The 23562-nt window shown below is 34.8% G+C and overlaps 1 protein-coding gene across 3 annotated transcripts in view; it reads right to left on the reverse strand.

The window, feature by feature from the left end:
• LOC127880062 (tyrosine-protein kinase CSK-like) overlaps positions 1–21494 on the reverse strand; it is a 39657-nt gene extending 18163 nt beyond the window's left edge. The window contains exons 1-5 of one of the 3 annotated variants that reach the window (XM_052427290.1): positions 21205–21494; positions 18530–18571; positions 18117–18230; positions 12522–12622; positions 5335–5554 (exon numbers count right to left, since the gene is read on the reverse strand). In XM_052427290.1, the coding sequence (XP_052283250.1) occupies positions 5335–5554; positions 12522–12622; positions 18117–18230; positions 18530–18541 (447 nt within the window). In that variant the 5' untranslated portion in view covers positions 18542–18571; positions 21205–21494. Of the gene's footprint in view, positions 1–1389; positions 1610–5334; positions 5555–8061; positions 8285–12521; positions 12623–18116; positions 18231–18529; positions 18572–21204 lie in introns of all 3 variants that reach the window. The other 2 variants (XM_052427289.1, XM_052427291.1) reach the window with 2 other exon arrangements.
• Positions 21495–23562: the final 2068 nt, after the last annotated feature.

A 23562-nucleotide genomic window follows, 5' to 3' on the forward strand; every position in this document is an offset into this window, starting at 1 on the left:
CTTAAAAATTTCAAAGGGCCATAACTCTCTAAATAAATAATCTAACCAGAACCCACAAAAAACATGCGCGTCTCCTCAAGGTAGTTAAGCTTCCCATAAAGCTTCATTGAATTCCAGTCAGTAGTTGGGGAGAAATAGCCCGGACATGAATTGCACTATATGTACAGTTTATAGAAAATTTCAAAGGGCAATAACTCTGTGAAAAATCATCCAACCAGAACACGCTGATAATATGCACATCTCCTCTAGGTAGTGAAGCTTCCCATAGAGTTTCATTGAATTCCCGTAATAAGTTGCTGAGAAATAGCTTGGACAAGAATTGCACTATAATTATGTACATTGGAAAATTTCAAAGGGCCATAGCTCTGTGAAAAATCATCTGACGAGAACCGGCTGATAATATGCACATCTCCTCTTGGTAGTGAAGCTTCCCATAAAGTTTCATTGAATTCTGGTCATTAGTTGCTGAGAAATACCCCGGACAAGAATTGCACTATATGTACAGTTAATGGAAAATTTCAAAGGGCCATAACTCTGTGAAAAATCATCCGACCAGAACCCGCTGATAATATGCACATCTCCTCTTGGTAGTGAAGCTTCCCATAAAGTTTCATTGAATTCCGGTCATTAGTTGCTGAGAAATAGCCAGGACAAGAATCGCACTATATGTACAGTTAATGGAAAATTTCAAAGGGCCATAACTCTGTGAAAAATCATCCGACCAGAACCCGCTGATAATATGCACATCTCCTCTTGGAAGTGAAGCTTCCCATAAAGTTTCATTGAATTCCGGTCATTAGTTGCTGAGAAATAGACCGGACAAAAATTTCACTATATGTACAGTTAATAGGAAATTTCAAAGGGCCATTACTTTGTGAAAAATCATCCGACCAGAACCCGCTGATAATATGCACATCTCCTTTTGGTAGTGAAGCTTCCCATAAAGTTTCATTGAATTCTGGTCATTAGTTGCTGAGAAATAGCCCGGACAAAAATTGTGCACGGACGGACACACGGACGGACAGACGAAGCGGCGACTATATGCTCCCCCTAAAATATATTTTGGGGGAGCATAAAAATTCCACCAGTTTTGTTAACTGCTGAGTAAAACTAATTTTCCTTAAATAAAATGTACCTTTTTCTTGGCAGATAAGTAAATAGACTGGTCACTTTTGTGTATGCACAACAAATATAATTGATGTTAAATATTAAAACAAAATAATGGAGGTTTAAACATGCAGATGGAGAACCAGGCTGACCCAAATATACATGTATTATCCAACAACATGCTACACCAACCTTGAAAACAAAGAAAGGCAAGTTAACATTGAGTGCACATGCAAGCAGGCGTAGGTTGCTTTTTTTAATAACATGGAAACCGTATGATACCTCTACTAATTGCACCAAATTGTCAAAGGATGCTTCTTCATCAATTGTGAGTTTATTTTTACTGTAGATAATTCTATAGTGTTCAACTTTGCCCTGGTATATGACACTGAGGGTGTAGTCCCCAGGAAAGTGCACGCTTTCACGTAGTAGGAATGTACCGTCTTTGCCAGATTGGAGTAGTATTTCCGACTTCTGGCGGTCTATCTTACCATGAAACCATCTAGAATGATTGAGAGAGGATATTGTTCAATTCAGTGAACCCTCATGGGTTTATAGTTCCTTTTACAGCCTCATACGGCCCCAAAGTGATTAAGTAACATTCACAATCAACATTGCCTGGACAATATGCAATGAGACGCAGGACAATCTATCAAGCAATCACTGCCACACTGCTGTATCATCGCCAGTCATCGAATGCAGATACTGCCTCGTTGCAGCAACTACAAATGCTAAACAATCACCCAAAGTCCATTCAGTATTCTACCCTGCTCTGCAGTAATCAATGACATAATATATCGGGCTTTTTCCGCTCCATTTTGGGAATACGCCACACTGGAATTTTGGGAATTTCGCATCGTGAAAACTCCCATTTTGAGAAAAAAATTATTCGCAAAATTGGCTCAATTGGGTAAAATTATCGCATGTAAATAGTGTTTCTTATATTTCAAAGAAGCCGTTAACTGGTAAATAACGACTATTTTGATAACTTATTATTAAAATTTTACAAAGTATTATGAACATGTGAGATAAGTGCAGGTTTTTTAATCTGAATTTGGGGAAAAGGCCTGGCCTTTTTTGAGGTGAAAAAAATCGTGCGAAGTGCCGGATTTTAAGGAAAATAAGGAAAGTCTTAAATAATCATTAACATATTTTACAGTTTTTAAAACAAATTCAAGGCAACAGATAATTTAATTATGCAACCCTTTCTATTTTCTACACCGGATCAGGTTAACTTATATATTTTAAGTTAAAAAAAAAAAAAAAAAATTTTTTTTTTTTTTTTTTTTTGAGGCCACGACTTTTATATTTCTTGGTTTACAAAACCGCCGACCCTAATTTTTGGAAAATGGGAAAAAAAATAAAATCGGAAAATCGTCTTTTTTTTATATATTTTATTCCCGACCGCACTGAAAAACGAGCGAAACGAGAAAAAAAAAACGATCCGGTTTGAGTACGGTTGCGAATAAAATCAAGTAAGTACAATCAACGATTGGTTCACATATATTACAGAGATCGGGATATTTTTCAATGTGACACAGTATGTACCAGTCCTTTTATGGGCACTTCTCAAAATTTATTTAATTACAGACAATAGGAAAATCAGCGTCAGTAAAATGTCGACCGCATCAAAATTTATTTCCGAGTCTGTGACGCAACTATATTGTTTAACGTGTTTATTATATTAAACATACCCGATATTATAGTAGATAAAAAAGTATTACCTTGCAATTTGATAATTAGTATAAATAATCCAATAAAACACTGCCATTATTTACGATATATGTGTTTAGGAATTTTGTAAACACGTCCGCCATAGTTTATAGGAACTGTACAGAAAGTTTGGAAATCGGAACAAATCGGTATATCTCGGAAAATCATTGATAAATGTATTTGTCGTTTTAATGCTTAGGGCCGAGTAATTTCGGCAAATCGGAACTCAACTTGCGTATTAAAAATACTAGCTCAATTAACCGTTAAACTCCGCCTCCGTTCTCTGCAAAAGATTCGAAGGCGGAGCTATGCACGTGCTATTATTAAATTGGAGGATTGCAATTGAGAAACAAACGCACGATTGGTTCGGCATGTTGATTGCTAGACAAAGGAAGCCAATTTTGTCGGCGCGAAATTTGTCGCTTTATTGCTTCAGACAGCAAGCGGCTTTCCTTTGATGACGTCAAACTGTCAATTCACACAGACTGCACATTTTCAGAAGACTTTAACTGGCTCCTTGTTTACAATTCCAGTAAAAACACTTGCTAACATTAAACTTTGGATTAAATTATCAAAATAAAGCAAAAGCCAAGTTGACAAATATGATTGTATTAATTCGCGTCAGTTTAAAAAAGACGTGTTGCGTTGTAAATCAACGAGTTTTCACGACAACAACAACTTTAACAAACATTACCGCGACGACGCGGGGATCGATCTACCTCGATTTTTTTCATGGACGATGTCATAAGTCCAATAAGAGCAAACACAAACTTTGTGTATGAGTAGTTTATCTTATATAAGATTTATGCTACGGGCATCGCATTGCGTAATGGTGCGCATCGAATTACGGAAATGAAGCGCAGTTTTTCGTTTTAATGGGAGAAGAACGCATGTCATTTAATGGAGTGTTTAAAATTGCCTGATGTTACAAAAGGTGCTTTTAGGTGACTCATTTCATTTGAAGATATAGATGTGTTTCATTGCATAATTAGATTTTTCGTCTCTGTGTTAAGGTTATAAAAGATATGATGTCTTTGTTCTGATGTTATTAGTATTAACTTATTTTTCCAATGATGTTTTTTTTTTTTTTTTTTTTTCGACCGCCCGATGGACCATTTTCAAAATAATTTTTGTAAACCAATAAAAAAAAAAGTCGTGGCCTGAATTGGGTAAACAATTTTTCAATTGGGAAAAAAACAACCAGTTTTGCATTGGGAATGGGGCCGAATTACGGACCCGTGGCATAGGGCGGAAAAAGCCTGTATATATATATATGCCTATGAATGATTCAATTTATATCAAACATTGTAAAAAAGTAACTTTACATTACATTTCCAGCAGAGTTTGCTTTAGTTTAACAAAAAGTATAAACAAGTTTTTTTTTAATTATTTAAAGAAAAATCAAACATGGCAGGCAAACTACACGCTGACAATAATCAATGCATTGAAGCAGGGGAGATCACTGTGAGGTTACAAAACACCATAACCATGCTGGTAGTCCCTGCATGTACATGTACATGAGTACTGCAAGGCTACCCAATACACTCCACGGCACATACACACATAACCGTTTACTTAAAACAGTATTTCAATTTTGATTTTGTCCTCCTACTTTGATTTTATGGCATGAAATTTCACTTAACCATTAAATTAGAATCTGAATGTGTGATATATGCCACTAAGTCGCTTTTCCCTTGTTTTGTTCATGAAAGACTCACAGAATTATTAAGTCTCAACAATATACAAAAAAGTGCTGTTTTGAGTTGAATGTTACAAAAAGAATGCCAAGAGCATTAGTTTCACAAAATGCGATTAGTTTATGGGCTATTGACAGATAAAAATGCAGACAAGGGAGGCAATAAATGACTGTCATATCATTCTTTTCACACTAACATATAAGTTTGCCTTCCAAAGAATAAGCTAGTAGTCCTGCAGGGTTTGTGTATTTTTACAGATTGTTACATCTGAAAATTTAAAACCCAATTTAATTTAATACCTTATGGCAAATAAATCACCTTTTGGTAACGTACTTTCTGAGCAGTTTGGCATGACAGACAGTTAATTTTGCTACCTCTCGATAAACCAGTGAAGAACTTCAAACAATGTCAACAACTGCTCTGTTATAGTTCTAAATACCGGTACATGATATTTCTATGTAAGGGAAGCATGCACAAGAAAACTGTTATATGGTCAAGAACACGAACAACTAATATCTATACCATCTAAAATGAAAGACAAACTACATGTCTGACAAAAATTAGTGTATTTTGCTCAACAATAAAATATTTTTAAACATTCCAAAAAAAGAATGAATGGTAAATTTTGAAACCCTATTTAACATTTTTTATTTTGCATAAATGTTCTTTCATTTCAAAGCTACACGAAACACTTTAACCGCATGTCTTGATTATTGCATTAATTGTTACTAAACATTTGTTTGTCTTCCATGTCTACAAAATGCTCCGAAGATAACAAACACTTGGTGCCAAACCAAAATCTTCACCGAAAATTTACCTCGACGAGCTGTGGTAAATTGTCGAAAAACACTTCTTCATCTATCGTCAATTTATTATTTTTGTATATTATTCTGTAATGTTCTATTTTGCTGGCACAACACACGCTAAGCGTGTAATCGCCAGGGAAATTTACACTTTCCCGTACAAGAAATAAACCATCCTTCATAGGGTTCAGAAGGCTGGTGGCCTTTTCTCGACCTATTTTGCCATGGAACCATCTAGAAAACAAAAGAAACATAATCCATGCATATGACTTGTAAACTGAAATCAGAAAGAAACCACCATGAAAACATACAATGAAACAAAATGTGCAACATGGGTGGCAAAATCTCTGTTTTGTTTAAATTATCATGATTTTCAGCATCTAGGCATTGCAAGGGTTAGACTTATAGATGCATGGATGAGTCTGTTTCCTGAAAATAAATTGTCTTTGCAAAGATTGGGAGAATGTTCCCTGCATGGGAATAAAACCCCTGAGATTAAACCCAGAAAACTGGTCTGGTGCACAATTATGAAGTATTATAAAGTACAAATTCTTTCATTTTTTTTAATTTTAAATATGTGTCTTGTTCTGTGAAAGCTGGTCATAATGCATGTGCGTAAAGTGTCGTCCCAGATTAGCCTGTGCAGTCCGCCTAAACTTGATTTTCGGTAAGGAGGGACTTCCTTGAAACTAAAAATACCATTAAAGCGGAAAGTGTCCTCCCTGATTAGCCTGTTCAGACTGCACAGGCTAATCTCCGAGGACACTTTACGCACATGAATTAAGCCCAGTTTTCTCAGAACATTACCCATATGCTCTTCAACAGCTGGCACACTGAATTTTGCCACCCCTGCATACATGTACATGGTACACCAAAACATATAGTACTTAATACACACTGTGGTAATACACACACATACATGTACAAGTTATAAAAAGAGTTTAGGACACATCATCGCAGCATCCTGATTCTTAGCTATCTAATGGTTTACATCTCTCTGATGGCAAATGAAACGGGGGTATGGTCATGTGACTTGACTATTTCTTTGCTGACCAAGCTAACTTTACAGAATGTTTCAAGGACTACGTTTATATATAAAATCCACTGGTGTTTGACTTGAAAAAGGGCAAACAGAATTTTTTTATACAACGAAATATGAAGAAATCAATAATCAGCAAGGGGTTTGTACTGCAAGCATAATGAGCTTTTAAATTAAAGTAATTCTCAAGTCAGTTTATGCTTTACAATGAACATATAATGCTTTAACAAAACTGACAAGCAAATGTTTAAGCCAAGCACAGCTGGAATCGGTAACATTTGAAGCATTAACTTCCAACTGTGAATGTTTACATACAGGGTAGACCATATGTTTCTCAAGCTAGTATCACATAGAATACATTTACACAAAATCTATCTTTAGTTTTAGAAGAAGTAATGTAACTATAATAGAAAAGGTACAAGTTTCCATAGGCACTCTTACAATAGTAGGAAATAATGTTTTTGAAAGTCATCTGCAAAATGTATGCATAACACATGTTCTGTTGATGACATAAAAAAAAAATAAGTTGTGGACAGGTAATTACTTATTTTTAAAACAAGAAATTAAATAGTCAGTATTTTTCTTATTGTATTTCTCTAGCCAATTATAAGGTACTTTCTCTCATATTTTTTCTTTAAATTCATTGCGTTATCAACAAAACAAAACCTTATATATTTATTTCCCTAAAAGTTAAATCATGATATAGTAATCTTCAAATTTGGTTTTAAACACAGTATTTTTTTCCCTAATTTGAAGGCTCAGGCTCCTTAACGAAAAACAAATTTAAAAAGTGACGTATTAAAATGATACTTGAAAGTTTAAGACAGAGCAGATGATAAAAGATTGGCTTGACCATTCCAATCTTTTAAAGGTAATCTTAATACAATGAAAACATGTATTTCTTGCTAATTTCTGAATTTGTTTAACTCAATAATGAATGGATACTGCTACTGAACACATTTAACTTCAAAGTGGAGTTTACCACCAAGCACAACAGGTCTGCATGCTGTTAACCCTTTCCCACTCTCAAGCAATGAGATTTGCTATATGCTACCAGAATAAAACCAGAACAGCCTGTGAGCTATTCACAGCCTGTTCAGATTGTATACTGTTTGCTGCCATCAGTATCTTAGGCCTGGAAATGAAGCATTTAAAACTTGAATCTATTAAGATAGGTCTTTAATTCAATTTGATTTTCTACAAATAGACTTCAAATGCCTCAACATACATATCGGAGCAGAAAAGGGTTAAATTAGACATACAGCATTATCACAACAAGACAATCCTTGAGGCAGACAACAACAATGCAAAGGTCTGCAGCACTCACTGTAAGTGACTGAACAAAATTCATTATTTTTCACAATCGACAACATTTCCAAACAACAGTGCGCTCAAACATGCATACAAACAAAAAGGCCCTTTCATGATCAACCCAGCAAAATCTTATTCATGACACTATAATACTTATGATATAGACACGTATCAACAATTTAAGTTTCATGCATGCTGCTAACTTTTGCACACAAAATGCATGACACAAGTTTTCACTCTCACAATCTATGCAAACAACTCTAAAGATCTGAAACAAAAAACCAGGCAAAACTGAACCAAACGGAATGCAAACAAACAAAACAAAATGAACAGGATGAGATATTTAGAATAACCGAACAAAAAAATCAGACACTGAGTCACATGACCATACCTCCACCAATGACATTAAAGTATCAAATGTACACTCGCCACCATCGACTTCCAACTGATTATTGCGGGTCAGTATTCGATAGTGGTCAACCCTATTGTCACAGCACACAGACAGGGTGTAATCCCCCTGAAAGTGCATGCTGTCTCGGATGAGAAACAGCCCATCCGGTTTGCCGCTGAGCAGGTCCTCAGCCTCCTGGCGCGATATAGTGCCGTGGTGCCAGCTAGAAAACATGGTTTACTTACACATCACTTACATAACAAATTAGGGAGGATGAAGAGGGGGGGGGGGGGGGGGGGGTTAAATTTTTTTTTAAAATAAATTAAAGCATTAAATTGAAAATAATTAAAATTGTTTTCTTATGCACTAAATAAATGCATTGTTTATTTTACAGACTCATTCTTTTATTAAGAAAGGCATTTAATAATGCCAGTGTTTGAAAATGATCTCTAAGAATGGAATAAGATAGTACCAAAATACCAAAGAAATTATTTTACCAGAGTCTCCTTTTTTATAAGGATTGTATAAATTCCATTAGAACAATTTTCGACTGCTTTAAAAACACAACTCCATAAAAGGAAACAAGAGAGCTAAGATGGCCTTAGATCTAATACTGAGTGGCCTGGGATTTAAACTATCTGTATTAAGGACCCAATTCTATGTCACATACTGAATATCAAAGCTGTATGCCTTGTGGTTTCAGAGAAGTTTTTAGTTACCATGCAATATAATGCTAGGGAAAGTTGTACAAGTAGAGTGAAGAAACAGGGTATTGCACCCTGCACCTTTTTGGATCCTCTCTCCTGATTGTTAAAATATGTTATCACTTATAAACAATCATGAAAACAAATTCTAACTAGAGCTTTGTCACAGACGTGACGAATACCCCCACATGCCGCATTGACACAGAATATTTTGCATGCTGTCTTCAAAAAAAAGCAGACACCATGCTCAATGTTTAAAACACACTAAGTGAACCCGTGGCCTAGTTTGTGACCCAGCATGGCCCATGTTCGAACTTGACCTACCATATACTTTCGCCTGTAAGACGCATTTTTAAGACTCGAATTAATAAGTTACAGTGAGGGTCGCGTCTTATAAGGGAGATACTGGTGAAAATAAACAAATTTTTTCAAAATATCGAGTTTACTGGGCTTACGCTACCCAAGTTGGACACTTGTCAGTTGTTTTGAATCATCGCGGCAGCCATATGCATTTTCTCTAAAGTCTTTATTGGCCCGACCGTGTATCGGAACGCTATGTTCAGTTACTGATTTACTTGTAATAAAATGTATCGTTATTGATTTTGTTGTCTATTATTTTTAATTTGAATTTTGTTATTTTTGGGGCGTAACACGTTAAATTGTCCTGATTATTCTTGAAAAGTTTGTATCACCTGATTGTCTGCGCGCGACGTCGTTAAATGTCATATACATTGGCGATTATAGTATACGTGTGTAAGCAGCGACACGATGCCAACATGCTTAAAACAGCAAAATCAATTCTCAGTTTGAAACTGTCAATTGTTAAATAAACACGCTGCCGATTACAAGTGCTACTTGACAAGTTTGTATCACCTGATCGTGTTTATTCAACGTCGTTAATTGTCAACTAGATCTTTGTCACAGACGTGACGAATACCCCCACATGCCGCATTGACACATAATATTTTGCATGTCGTCTTCACAAAAAACAGCGGACACCATGCTCAATTTTTAAAACGCACTAAGTGACCCCTTGACCTAGTTTTTGACCCAGAAAGGCCCATGTTCTAACTTGGCTTTAAGATCATCTCCATAAAACTTCTGACCAAGTTTGGTGAAGATCGGATGTAAACTACTTGAATTAGAGAGCTGACACCATGCTGAATGTTAAAAAACGCACTAAGTGACCCCATGACCTAGTCTTAGGCCCAGAATGGCCCATGTTCAAACTTGTCCTAGAGATCATTTAGATAACACTTGTGACCAAGTTTGGTGAGGATTGGATGAAAACTACTTGAATTAGAGAGCGGACAACATGGTGAGGTTTAAAACGCACTAAGATACCCCGTGACCTAGTTTTTGACCCGGCATGACCCATATTCAAACTTGAACTAGACATCATCTAGATACAACTTCTGACCAAGTTTGGTGAAGATTGGATGAAAACTACTTGAATTAGAGAGCGGACAACATTGTGATGTTAAAAACGCTTTGAGTGACCATGTGACCTTGTTTTTGACCCGGCATGACCCATATTCAAACTTGCCCTAGACATTATCAAGATACAACTTCTGACCAATTTTGGTGAAGATTGGATAAAAACTACTGTGACCTAGTTTTTGACCCGGCATGGCCCATGTTCGAACTTGACCTACACATTATCTAGTTACAACTTCTGACCAAGTGTTGTGAAGATGGGATTTAAACTACTTGAATTATAGAGCAGACAAAATGCTGAATATTTAAAACGCACTAAGTGACCTCCGTGACCTAGTTTTTGACCCGGCAAGGCCCATGTTCGAACTTGGCCTTAAGATCATCTAGATACAACTTCTGACCAAGTTTGGTGAAAATCAGATGAAAACTACTTGAATTAGAGAGAGGACAACATGCTGAATGTTTAAAACGCACTAAGTGACCCTGTGACCTAGTTTTTGACCTGACAAGGCCCATGTTTGAACTTGGCCTAGTCATCATGTAGATACAACTTCTGACCAAGTTTGGTGTAGATCGGATGAAAACTACTTGAATTAAAGAGCCGACACTTAATACGGACCGACCGACAGACAAGCTCACTCCTATATAATCCCCTAAACTTTGTTTGCGGGGGTATAATTAAGACATAATTGGCAATTAGGATATCCTCTGAAATAAGTTACCAGTTTGCAACTGTCAATTGTTAAAAAAACACGTTTATTCAGACGACCACCTAATGCCGATGACACCTTATTTATTAGGGGCCAACAACGAAGGGAGCAAAGAGCGACCGCATGCAATTATCCCCATGTGGCTTTCATCTTGACACGTGATTTCGATCTGCGCTTTGGAGTCTATCACTCTATCACGCGATTGGCTAATTTTATGAAAGTAGGCGTTACCTATTGTTGATAGACAATGGGCGTAAAATTCGCATAATCTAGGTAATAAAACTAAACGCTTTCGAATATCTGCCTATTAGTTTTCAATACCTGTCAAACAATACAATTAAGATGACTGATGCGATCAATTTTGCTGGTGCATTGATATTACGAACGTTATATGTTTGCAACTGTTTGCAATTGTTAGGGCAAATGATTAAATACCCAATTGTTAGAAATTTTGTTAATTTGATCATAGTTTTTATTGCATGAATAATACTTGAAAATAAATTAAAACCCACTAATATATCATGAAATAAACAAATATTATTTACTTTGTTGTTTTATTTTTCAGACTTGCGTGAATTACTAATTGTATGCAGCGGGAGTTTGAAAAATTCTCAATGTGTTACTAATTGATGATTTACTTTAACATTCTGCCGTTTTTCGGCCGATGAAAACGGCAAAATTTGACCGCGTCTTACACGCGGGTCAGTCTTAAATCCACCCATTATAAAGTCCTAAGTAGGGTTGCGTTTTTTTATTTAGGGCGTCTTATAAGCGCAAGTATACGGTACAAATCATCTAGATACAACTTCTGACCAAGTTTGGTGAAGCTGTGATGAAAACTACTTGAATTAGTGAGCGGACACCATGCTCAATGTTTAAAACGCACTAAGTGACCCCGTGACCTAGTTTATGACCTGGCATGACCCATATTCAAACTTGACCTAGACATCATCTAGATACAACTTCTGACTAAGTTTGGTGAAGCTGTGATGAAAACTACTTGAATTAGAGAGCAGACACCATGCTCAATGTTTAAAACGCACTAAGTGACCCTGTGACCTAGTTTATGACCCGGCATGACCAAAACATGTATTCGAACTTGACCTAGACATCATCTAGATACAACTTCTGACCAAGTTTGGTGAAGATGGGATGAAAACTACTTGAATTAAAGAGCGGACACCATGCTCAATGTTTAAAACGCACTAAGTGACCCCGTGACCTAGTTTTGACCCAGCATGACCCATATTCGAACATGACCTAGACATCATCTAGATACAACATCTGACCAAGTTTGTTGAAGATCGGATGAAAACAACTTGAATTAGAGAGCGGACACTTAATACGGACCGACCGACTGACCAACTGACAGACAAGCTCACTCCTATATACCCCCCTAAACTTCGTTTGTGGGGGTATAATGAATACATTTAAACAGATTTTCCACTGACACATATTACGGTAACAAGCTCAACATAATTTTAGACCTAAATGTACGAGACAATATGACGAATATATTTTATTCATGAGAGATAATTTTAAATGATACTTTATTTGCGACAAAAATGTGCCTTGTATGCAACTGAATGTGGCTCTCTCTGACACTTACGGCATAGCGTGCAGTGAGACCTCCTTACGCTTCTGAACGTACGTTGCCGGTATCATGCCCTCCTCTCCAGAATTCTTCTTAGCCTTGTACCAGTTTGAATCCTGCAAACACACCCACACAACTTGCTGTAATGTACATGTTAACCCTTTCCCCCATAAGAAGCAAAGTGAAAATGGCTTTTGCAACCAGCATAAAACCAGAACAGCCAGCGAGTAACTTGCAGTCTGTTCAGGTTTTACAAAAATGTTAGCTGTTTGCTGCTCATCAGTAACTAAGGGTTAACAAGAGCACCGCATGACGGGTGCCAAGCTCTGCTGCGGGGGCAGTTTTGAATAAATGAAAGCTTATCAGAATATTTTTTTTAGAGGTCACAGCGACCTTGACCTTTGACCTAGTGACCCAAAAAATGGGTGTGGCATGTAGAATTCATCAAGGTGTAGCTACATATTAAGTTTCAACGTTTTATGTTAAAGCACTTTGATTTTGGAACCAATGTTCAAAACCTTAACAAAGCGGACGTCGGACGACGAGCTGGCAATGATAATACCTCGGGTTTTCTCCGAAAACAGCCGAGTTAATAAAAATGAAGCCTTTAATACTTGAATTTAGTAAGAAAGGTATTTAATTAAATGTAACTTTCTAAGGGACTACAAATGCGTATAAATATGTATCTAGGTGGTAAAGGTTTAAAAAGGGGCGTTATTTGGTGACCACCATAGGGTAGTAAACTGCCTTAACCCCCTAACTCAGTTTCTGGATATACCTAAACACTGCATACTTAAATATATCTTGTACAGTAAAAAACTTTTTGTTGAGCAATATGGACACAGGAAAAAAGGAAATCTGCTTAAAGGAAAAAACACAAAGTAAATACGAAATTAACAATTGTCCCACTTTCACAATTGGAGAACATTTTTCAGTAGACTCCTCACAAAAGGAAAAAGGAAAAGTAGCTTAGTGGTATACAACTATGGATTCCTGGTTCAGGGCTACTTTTTGACGGCAGGGCAAACAAATGGACAAACTCAGTAGAGGACTACTATACATTAATACCTACCAATAAATACCCCTCTGGTTTGACACTAGTCATTGTTACATACCAATACTTACACTTATGGACCTTGTCGTTTTAGATTTTTTCAAGTTATTATGGTATATAATTGTATATATCAATTGTGCTTCTTCTGGGTGTGGCTTATTTTAAAACCTAGAGGCATTATTGGAAAAAAACTTCTAGCAGACCACTATCTGATGTTACATAATAAACACAAAAGCTCTGGGACCTTGTTGTTCTATAGATTATTTTTTTTCCATGTGTTCATTATAGATTATTTTTTATTATTTTTCCATGTGTTCACAATATATATGTGACCCCTGAGCATTATAGTCAGTTTTACCATAGGACATGAGTTGAATAAACCTTTAAGTTGACTTGCAGATGATGATGTAATTCAAATGTTAAAGCCATTGAATTTGCGGTTTCACAACTTTTTTTAGCAAATCTGATTCTTATTAAAGTTAATACAAAACTGGTGACTACATGGAGCAAGGCCATAATTGACCATTGTGGAATTATTTAAACGAACATTGTAGAAGACCTTTACATGATGCTACAAACTGAATATGGAAGCCATGGGCTTCGAGATGGAGACAAGTAGATTTTTAAAGTTTTTCTTTATACAAGTCAATGTAAAACTGGTCACCCCAGGGCAGTGTCAATTTTTAACTGCAGGTGCATACCTTTTTTTACGGAGGACCTATTGATGATACCACATACCAAATATGATAATCCTGGCCTTTACTGTCAAATCAATAAGATTTTATTATAATAAAATTTTCTGCAATATAAGTCTATGTAAAAACTGGTGATCACCAGGGCAACCCCCAAACTTTATAGAGAACCACAAAATGATGTTATATACCACGTATTAAACCTCAGGGCCTTGCAGTTTCAGGAGTTATTTTTTCATCTTTAAAACACCTTTTTTGGTCCACTGCACTATAAATACATCAAATGATCATTATCAAATACTCTATGACTTTCCATAACTCTATATCCATTATCCAATTGTGCCGTATAATCAATTAAACATGAATACTATTTTTTATAGCAAATTCTGGCAAATATTGACTATAAATGAGGCTAAAGTTTTCATTAACACAATGGCTGCAATTTACATGTATGCACTATAAAAAAGGTGGATGTTTCGACATAAAGATTGACATCCAATTGGGATGTAATATGTGTGAAATGGGCATTGTTCAGATTCAATTAGAACAATCAATTGACAAGTGCATTTGAATTTACATTTAATTTAAATTTAATGAAACATCAGGGCTTTCCCCAATATTTTTTTTCAGGCTGAACAGAAATGAACAGGGAAGCAGGTTATCTTTTGATGTCCTTTTTGAAACTTACAGCATGAACAAATTTAAAGTCTACACTTTTTAAAACTATTTCTTAAATATATTGATACTAATTTCCTTATATAAAAAAGTCACAAAAAGGATTTAATATCCAATAAATCTGTATCCTTCTCCACTGACAAAACTATTTACTATAGTAAACAGAGTAATTTTTAAATTGAGGAAGTACATAACTCCCACACAAGAAAGGCAATCATCCGAAAAACAGATTACATGTTTGATTACTGCAATGAGGAAGTATTCAAGAAGTTACAACTCTCTATAAATTCTTCCAGTATAACAAATATAATAATGAAGGGGAATCCATTTGGAATACTGGAATACTTGTAATCAATATTTGTCATGTTACTGTACCTAATTTATATTAAGATTTAAAAAAAGAAAGCTCATTTATCTTACGCATTTTATAATGATTCTGTGGTAGATTATATTAAATAAGGATAATAAATATATGTATATTTCATAATTTGAAAGGTTTATAATATGAATGAATAAAATAAATAAATAAATGAAATCAGACCCCAGCTTTATAAGCTAATGGCTTTTTTTTTCAAGATTTCATCCGATTGCAGCACTTTCAAGACTTCATTTAATACTAAACCCAACGCTGTTGATTGAAATAATATACAATATAAGCTATTGAAATTACCTCAACATAGAATGAATTCTATTAAGATGAGTTTCACTGACAAAACATTTCAGACACTATGGCCCAACAATAACCTGAATAACCCGATTACTAGTTTTTGAACTCTAGAGTTTAATATCATTGTACATTGACGTGCGGTTCATGTACATTTATGTATATTAGTTATACAAGAAGTGGATGTGTTAAGTGCTTTATCAATCACTTTAAGAGGGTTGACTGTCACCTCCTGAGTATATAACCAAGTTACATAACAAACACATGTTAAGTCAAGTTAGTCTTATGTTTGAACATAATGAGCTTGACTATACCACTTGCCAGACAAGACATTATCACATAGATGTAAAACATACAAGAGAAATAATTAATAAGCGTAGTTCAAGTCAACTAGAGTTCAAATAAATAAAACAAAGGATATTTCATTTTAACATATACTTGCTCAGTAAGGCACAACACAGTTTTAACTTGTATTTCTGCACTAACTTTAAAAAGGAATACTCATTTGATTATATCATTACATGACATGTACATGTATATTAATCTTAGAGCGATATTTTACGATTTTGTCAAACATTTATGAATTTATATAAAATGTGTAAAAAACTTATTATACATATATTTCAATATAAATTAAAATAAAAGTTATTGAAGAACATGTGTCGAAAAATGCGAAATAAGTCAGATATTTAATTCTGAAATCAAAAAGGTCTGTACAGTTGAACTCGCCAGCATGTATATCATGCATGTACGACATGAATCTAAATTTAGTTTTAGTGCAGATTCGTTCATACACAAAGACACAATTTTGTTTTACGGATCATTTTAATTTCCTGCAACGATTTCTATTCATACAACACACGAACACTAACTCTGATCCTAATAAAAAAAGAATACTTCTGTTATTGTAGGAAAATATGTATGAAATATCATCGTCACAATCGGCTCGGGGCGCTAGTTTGTCTTTGCTGCATTTTATGAAATTCGTCTTCAATGTTTAATTTTTCTTGCCAATTTTGTGTTATTGTAACATATTTTTATCAATATATTACAATTTAACACACATTCAAATCGTATAATCTAGCTTTAACAAGAAACTATTGAAATGGCAATTAACATGATGACAGCGAGTTAATGTCATTGTGAAACAGTAATAGGCATGATGAAGAAGAAAAAAAATTGCAAGAAATAAGCAATAAAGAAAATTGTTTCTTTAAAAGAAAAAATCTTAATACATGTAAAAGACTCCTCGCACTAGTAGATTGATATGGAAACTAACTTTGTCTAAATTATCCTGAGAGACAAGTATAAATGAACATCACTATAGAAAAATAGTTTAGGGGATAACAAACCACTTAATGCAATCAGTAAATAATCTGTAATCTACACTGCTGCAAAGTGATATTTGCAGCTGTAGGGCTGAAATATACAATCAGATCCCATTAAGCATTTATTGGACCATGTCAAACTATCCTACACTGCATGATTGTTTATCAGTTGTAGCAAATTAACCCATTTATACTTAAAAATACAACACTCAAAACTTTCAGAAAGTTGAATATAAATATATAACAACGTAGAATATAAGGATGTCATAATGTTTAGCTGTAACAGATGGTCTGCAGTTTAGTCCCCAAATTGTATGGCCCTGCTATTAAAACCTATTCACTGCCTGTCAATTGTTGATTTAATAAGACACAGAGTTAGACACCCATTGCAGAATCAAAATCAGCAGAAAAAACAGAATAAAAATAAACCATGGCAGAGTATACAACCACCAGGTAACACCCCTTCTCCCTGGTTTTTGTATGTGCCTAAGCAAATTCTTAGGTCATAGGTTTCAATGATATTTTTTTTTTAGGAGGCCAATAAACCAAAGTGGATTTTGAACATGTAGGCACAAGTTTGTTTATTTTGTGTGTTTTCTGTCAGCAATCTCTTCAGTAAGCACTTTCATATAAAATCCGTGAAAGTATTGCTTTGTAATAAACATAAAGTTCAATAAAACTAATTTCACACCTGTTGATTTTAATTTGAACTTGTCTGCAGTTAATGTCCCTTGCTTCAAAATGTATGCCTTTTCACATAAATTGACGTACAAATATATTTCTTTGAAACACAGATAATAAACAAAGCTTTGGCGATACAAGCAAAAACCATTATATTAAACTGTCACGGGTGTTATACATTTTTTAACACATGTGCATCTTTTGACGATTTAAAAACCTAAAAATTATAAAGTTTTGCAACACGAAACAATTAAATAATTTGGAGAGTTCTGTTGTTGTCATTATATTTTGTGATACTACGAGGATTGCTTATATAAAGCATAAAATACATCACTCATTGTATGAGCATGGATGGCCGAGTGGTCTAAGCGGTAGACTTTTAATCCAGGGCTCCAGGGGTCAGTGGTACAAGCCCTATTGAGGGTTACTTTTCTTTCTTTCTTTAATTTCATTCTTGTTTATTTAATTGCCTTGAAGAAAACAACAACTTCAAAACTCTTGATGGGATGAACTTACCCGTGTGCCTTTAACAATAGATAGAACATCTCCTTTACAGAAGGGCAGGTCCTCTTTAGTTGTTCCCTTGAAGTCATATACAGCAACCACTTCCTGGCCAGGTTGCCAAATTTCCTAGAAAAACATATTAAGATTAATATTTTTTCTTTCTTAGGAATTTTTTCTTTCTTCCAGTAAAATCTTGTAACCTTCAGGTGAGAGTCACAACAATATGAACCTGTATAGAACAGTTTATGTAGTTCCTATTTAATAGAATATGCCACTGAAAGTGGGGGGCGAAAAAAAGCTTACTTGGGTTTTCACAAGTAAACAACATTGAAAGAAAATAAAATACCTAGTTAAACTATTGTCCAACACTTTTTTGACAGATTTGAAGCAATTTCCATATAGCAGAAATCAAAAAGCGAACTCACCGCCATTGGCATTACTCTTTTCTTATGCAGATCAGATAGTTCCTGAAAGTAAAACACAAATAATTATGTAATACATGTACGCTAAGTTTGAATACAAAATTTGTGGCCATGGTGGACATAAAATTATTATATTTTTTCAACAGCCATTTGATTGTTGACAGCCACACATTTAAATACAAACATGTAGGTTAATACACGTTGTTGTTACAGATTTATATAAATATTTTTTGGCTGTCCGTGTTAATAATGGCAATCCTGACTCAAATGATACTTCCAAACATTTGAGTCAAGAGAATGCATTTTAAGCCAGCAATTGTTTTTCTTCTTTTTTTTTTAATAAATAAAATGAAACATTAAGTTAGTTTCTCTTTGAAGCTCTATGGTTTGAACCTAAATAAACATAATATTGACAACTTGACATAAGTTATCAATTTTAAAGTATTTTGGAGAAACCCCCCCCCCCCAATTTCCCAATCTGAAGATTTCACTACAAGAATTTTCCCAATTTCAGGGTTTTGGGCACATTTTTCCCAATTGGGCTGGTACCGGTATTTTTTCCAATTGAGCATAAAGAAAATCAATGTACACATGTAAGCTATTTACTGTTGACAAGTACTTGATTCAATATATGATGTACAAATTTAATTGGCTCAGCTTAACAAAATTTTGTAGCCAAACTTATTATTTGAACAAGCTGTACCCATGCATAATAAACCAACAATTATTTAATACTTAATAAATCCTAATTTTTTAAAACTAGTGTTAAAACATTGTTTGCCACTGTACATGATTAAACAATATATAAATTACAATAAATAAAAGTATTCTGTAGTTAACCAGAGCACTCATTTACTGTTTTTGTTTCATACAGTGGTTTCAAACACAGGTATTCTTGACACAAATTTGAACAAAAACACGCAAGTTTACTGTTTTACCAATTTTCATTTGAAAATGTTTCTTCAAACATAGAATATATAATTCCAAAGGGAATTAATTGATTAGGGTCTGAGATGAATGACGGGGATCATATCATGATTTGTGCCATGGGCCTAATAAGTGTACAACTTTAAAATTGAAAACACTCAAAGTTAATCTGTATTTGTTCATATTTGGAAATATTAGCATTTCAGAATTATGGTCACTTGCTCACAATGTCTGAGCATAAACTTTTCCATGCTATAAAAGTTAGTCTCATTTATAAGACGCGCAAAGAATTTAGAGATACTTTTTATATGGGCTAAATTCTTTGGAACGTCTCATCGTTGAAGGACCTTTTTTGTGGTGGAAACCAGAAAGTTTTAATTTTCATCAATTTGCGTAAAATTGCAAAAAAAAACATTACCAACTCATTCAGTTTTAATTCAGAAGTTCATTTTTACATCAAATTTCGTCGATTCGAAGTTAGAAAGGCATAAATTCTTCAGTTAAACTTCTGCTTAAATCGCAAAACAATCACTGACCTGTAGCCATGTCATGAAACTGATTTAAATATGAACCAATCAGAAGAAGGCATTACGGTGTAACATGTACGCGTAATTTTATTTAACATGAGCTTTTAACACCGACTTTTACGTAACTAGATCTAGTATGCTAAACTTTGTCGATTTAATAAGCATATGTTCAAAACAGATATGGTGCAGTTTCTATTCACGGTTCTAAGTTTCAGGAAGTGTTTATGCATGTCTTTTTCGCACCTCTGTCTGTGTTGTTTTATGTACTTACATTCTACGTTACAAAGGACGGTATACTGTACGATCTGTATCAATATTATTTATGTACAGTATAAAAATAAAAGATGTAATTTATTTCAGAACTTTTTAATTGCCAATTTAGAAAAAAACAATGCTAAATTAATCCAGAAAAGTATAACATCGGTTTACTATGTAACGCGCTGCACCACAACAGACGAACGCAAACTGTATTTTACGCTGTTTATTCTTCCACTTTAAACCAGATGCTTTACATCGAGGTCGTGTTATTGATTTATATCTACACAGCGAGCGAATCGAGAGATATTGAAAAATTGAATAGTGGTTGGATTTAAATTGCTCAGGCGTGCAAAATTCAAAGTGTCATTACATAATTTTTACGGAACATTATCGAGAAATGAATTATCTACACAGGTATGTAAATATTATTGCAATCCGTTGTTATTAAGTGTCTTATATCGGGGCTTGAATGTTGCCCACAAAATCCTTGCGCAACAATATAGACAAAGAACAAAAAATTCCCACCACATAATTGGTCTTTCACCCTTTGTACGCTCCAAATATTACCCATATAAAAAGTAGCTTAATATTTAAGAGCGTCAAAAATTTGGACTACTATAAAAGTATAATCAATAAAAACGATAACTGCAAAGTTGATGATTTATATGTTAAAGATTGTTCTGAAAGTTTAAAATCTCAAATAAAATATAGTTCTACTAAAATGAATACCAATGACGCTTTAACAATCAATAACACATTTCATTATGACTTCTAACAAATTTAATTGCAAATGTAATTGAAGTTGAACAGCTTTTTCAGTTTTTGTTGAAATTGTAACATCGCTGGTTCCCCTTACTACTCTCACAAGATACACATTTAAAAAATCAGTTGAAAAAACTTTAAACACAAGCCTATCGGACACGCCGAATTTTTATCTAATATATATGCATCAGGTGAGAAACTTACAAATCGTCGAAAGTTTGAAACAGGAAGCAAAATCACCTCTCGCCATTTTTAATGTGACGTCACTAATGTGCAAAATTCGGAAAACGGTTAACCACAACTAATTCTCAGAAGTAACATCACCGTTGTTGAAGTTACATATTTGTTAGACAATATTTTTCATTTGAGAATATGCTACCGAATAGACCACGCCAATCGAAGCCCGCCAAATTCAACCCCGAACATTGTTTTAAAAAAAAATATAAATAACGTAATCAGTATTATTTTTAAGAGCACCAGTTATTGCAATAAGTTGATAGAGTTTAGTCAATGAACTTTATCTATCTATCTATACTGTCTAACTCCCCTTGCGGGTATTACTGACAGGTGCGCAGTCAGTGCAAGATTAAAGTGTTAAAAGTGAATAAGTGAGAAAGATAAAAGTATGTTCGATTGATCATGCATGGTGAAGTGATTTTAAGTTAAAGCTGATAAAAACATGTCTCTGGAGTTCAAGGGGCAGAAGGGGAAAGCAGGGACCGCTTTAACCCTTCAAGATCAGGATGTAATACTGTATATAGTGGCAGAGAGGTTGTTCCACATCACAATAGCACATGGGAAAAATGAAAACTTATAATCATTTGCAGTGGTATGGATCTGTCTGAAAGAGAGGGGGTGCATGTGATGAGTGAATCTGGTGGGTCGCTCGATATATGATGGTAGCGGCACGGCTACTAAACCTTGAACAATTTTGAAAAAGATTATTAATTTAGTGTCATTTCGTCTGTCTTGTAGGGTCTGCCAACCAAGTTCCTGTTGCATGGAGGTGACACTGTCATATGGAGAATACTTATGCTTGACCCAGCGGACTGCTCGACGCTGTACATTTTCAATTTTTTGTATATTTTGTAAAGTGTGAGGACTCCATACGGAAGAAGCATATTCAACCTGTGGTCTAACTATTGTCTTGTACGTTAAATTTTATTTACACTTAAATGTATTATGAATATTGCTGGGCCAAGTGTGAGGTTGAGTGCTCTATAACCAGGTTTAAACCCCCAATGCTTTGCATTGACCGTTCCAAGGCGGCGACCCCAGCTTTATTCATATTTTGTGTTTATGTTGGTTTGTATTGTGCTGTATTGTGCTGTTTTGTACTGTTTGGGCAATCGGTCACTTGCCTTAAATAAAAGACCAACTAATTGTTTTTAATGAAAATTCAATACTGCTCCAGCAGCTGGAGTTTCACTTCTTTATATTGTATGCAAGCTGGCGAATGTTGGAATTTCTTGTCTGTATGTTCCTGCGTAGAAAACCAAGAGATTTATTAGCGTTATTTGTAATTCTATTTATATGGGTGTTCCAGGAAAGGTCTTTTGAGATGTCCACACCTAAGTATTTTGCATTGTCAACAGTTTCTAGTATTTGTCCATGGAGTCTGTAATTAAAAGAGAATTTTGATTTATTTCTGGTTATGTTTAAAACTTGGCATTTACTTGGGTTGAACTCCATGTCCCAAAGATGTTCCCATTTCATTAGTTTATCTAGATCTTCTTGTAGAGTATGGCAGTCATGCATATTGATATGCGGTTTTTAGATAAACGGCAGTGTCATCTGCAAATAAGCGAACTTGAGAAGTAATAGATTTAGGTAAGTTATTTATATAAAGAAGAAAAAGTAACGGACCAAGCACTGACCCTTGTGGTACCCCAGATGTCACTGGTACCGCGGATGATAATTCTCTATCTAGAGCAACACGTTGAGTACGACCTATAAGGAATGATTTGATCCATGAGAGAGTATCTTTATCCACACCATGTTCCTGTAATTTGAAAAGCAGTTTTAGATGGTTCACTTTGTCGAACGCTTTACTGAAATCAATCAATATTAGATCAGTTTGTTGTCCAGATGACATATTTCGTGCCAGGTTATCAATGAGTTGTAGAAGTTGTGTTTCGCAGGAACGCTTTTCTCTGAAGCCATACTGTAAGTCATAAAGTATGTTATATTTATTGAAGTGAGCTGAAAGATTTGAGGAAACTATATGTTCTAAGGATGTACATAAAATACAGGTAAGAGAGATAGGTCTGTTGTTTGCTGGGTCTTCTTTGTTTCCTTTCTTGTACAGTGGTATTACATTTGCAGATGTCCATACTTTTGGTAGATTTCCGGAGTCCAATGATTTCTGAAAAAGAAGTGTTATTATGGGAGAAATTTGTGTACTTAATTCTTTAAGAACAAAAGGTTTGATGTTGTCTGGACCTGCTGCCTTGTCTGGTTTAAGATTGGATAGCAACTTCTGCACCCCATTGACACAGACTGTGATCTTTGGCATTGTTGGAAATTTTCTGAAAGATGAAAATGAAATTTCATTAAGATTTC

This window comes from Dreissena polymorpha, chromosome 4 (genome assembly GCF_020536995.1).
Source record: "Dreissena polymorpha isolate Duluth1 chromosome 4, UMN_Dpol_1.0, whole genome shotgun sequence".
Taxonomy (NCBI): domain Eukaryota; kingdom Metazoa; phylum Mollusca; class Bivalvia; order Myida; family Dreissenidae; genus Dreissena; species Dreissena polymorpha.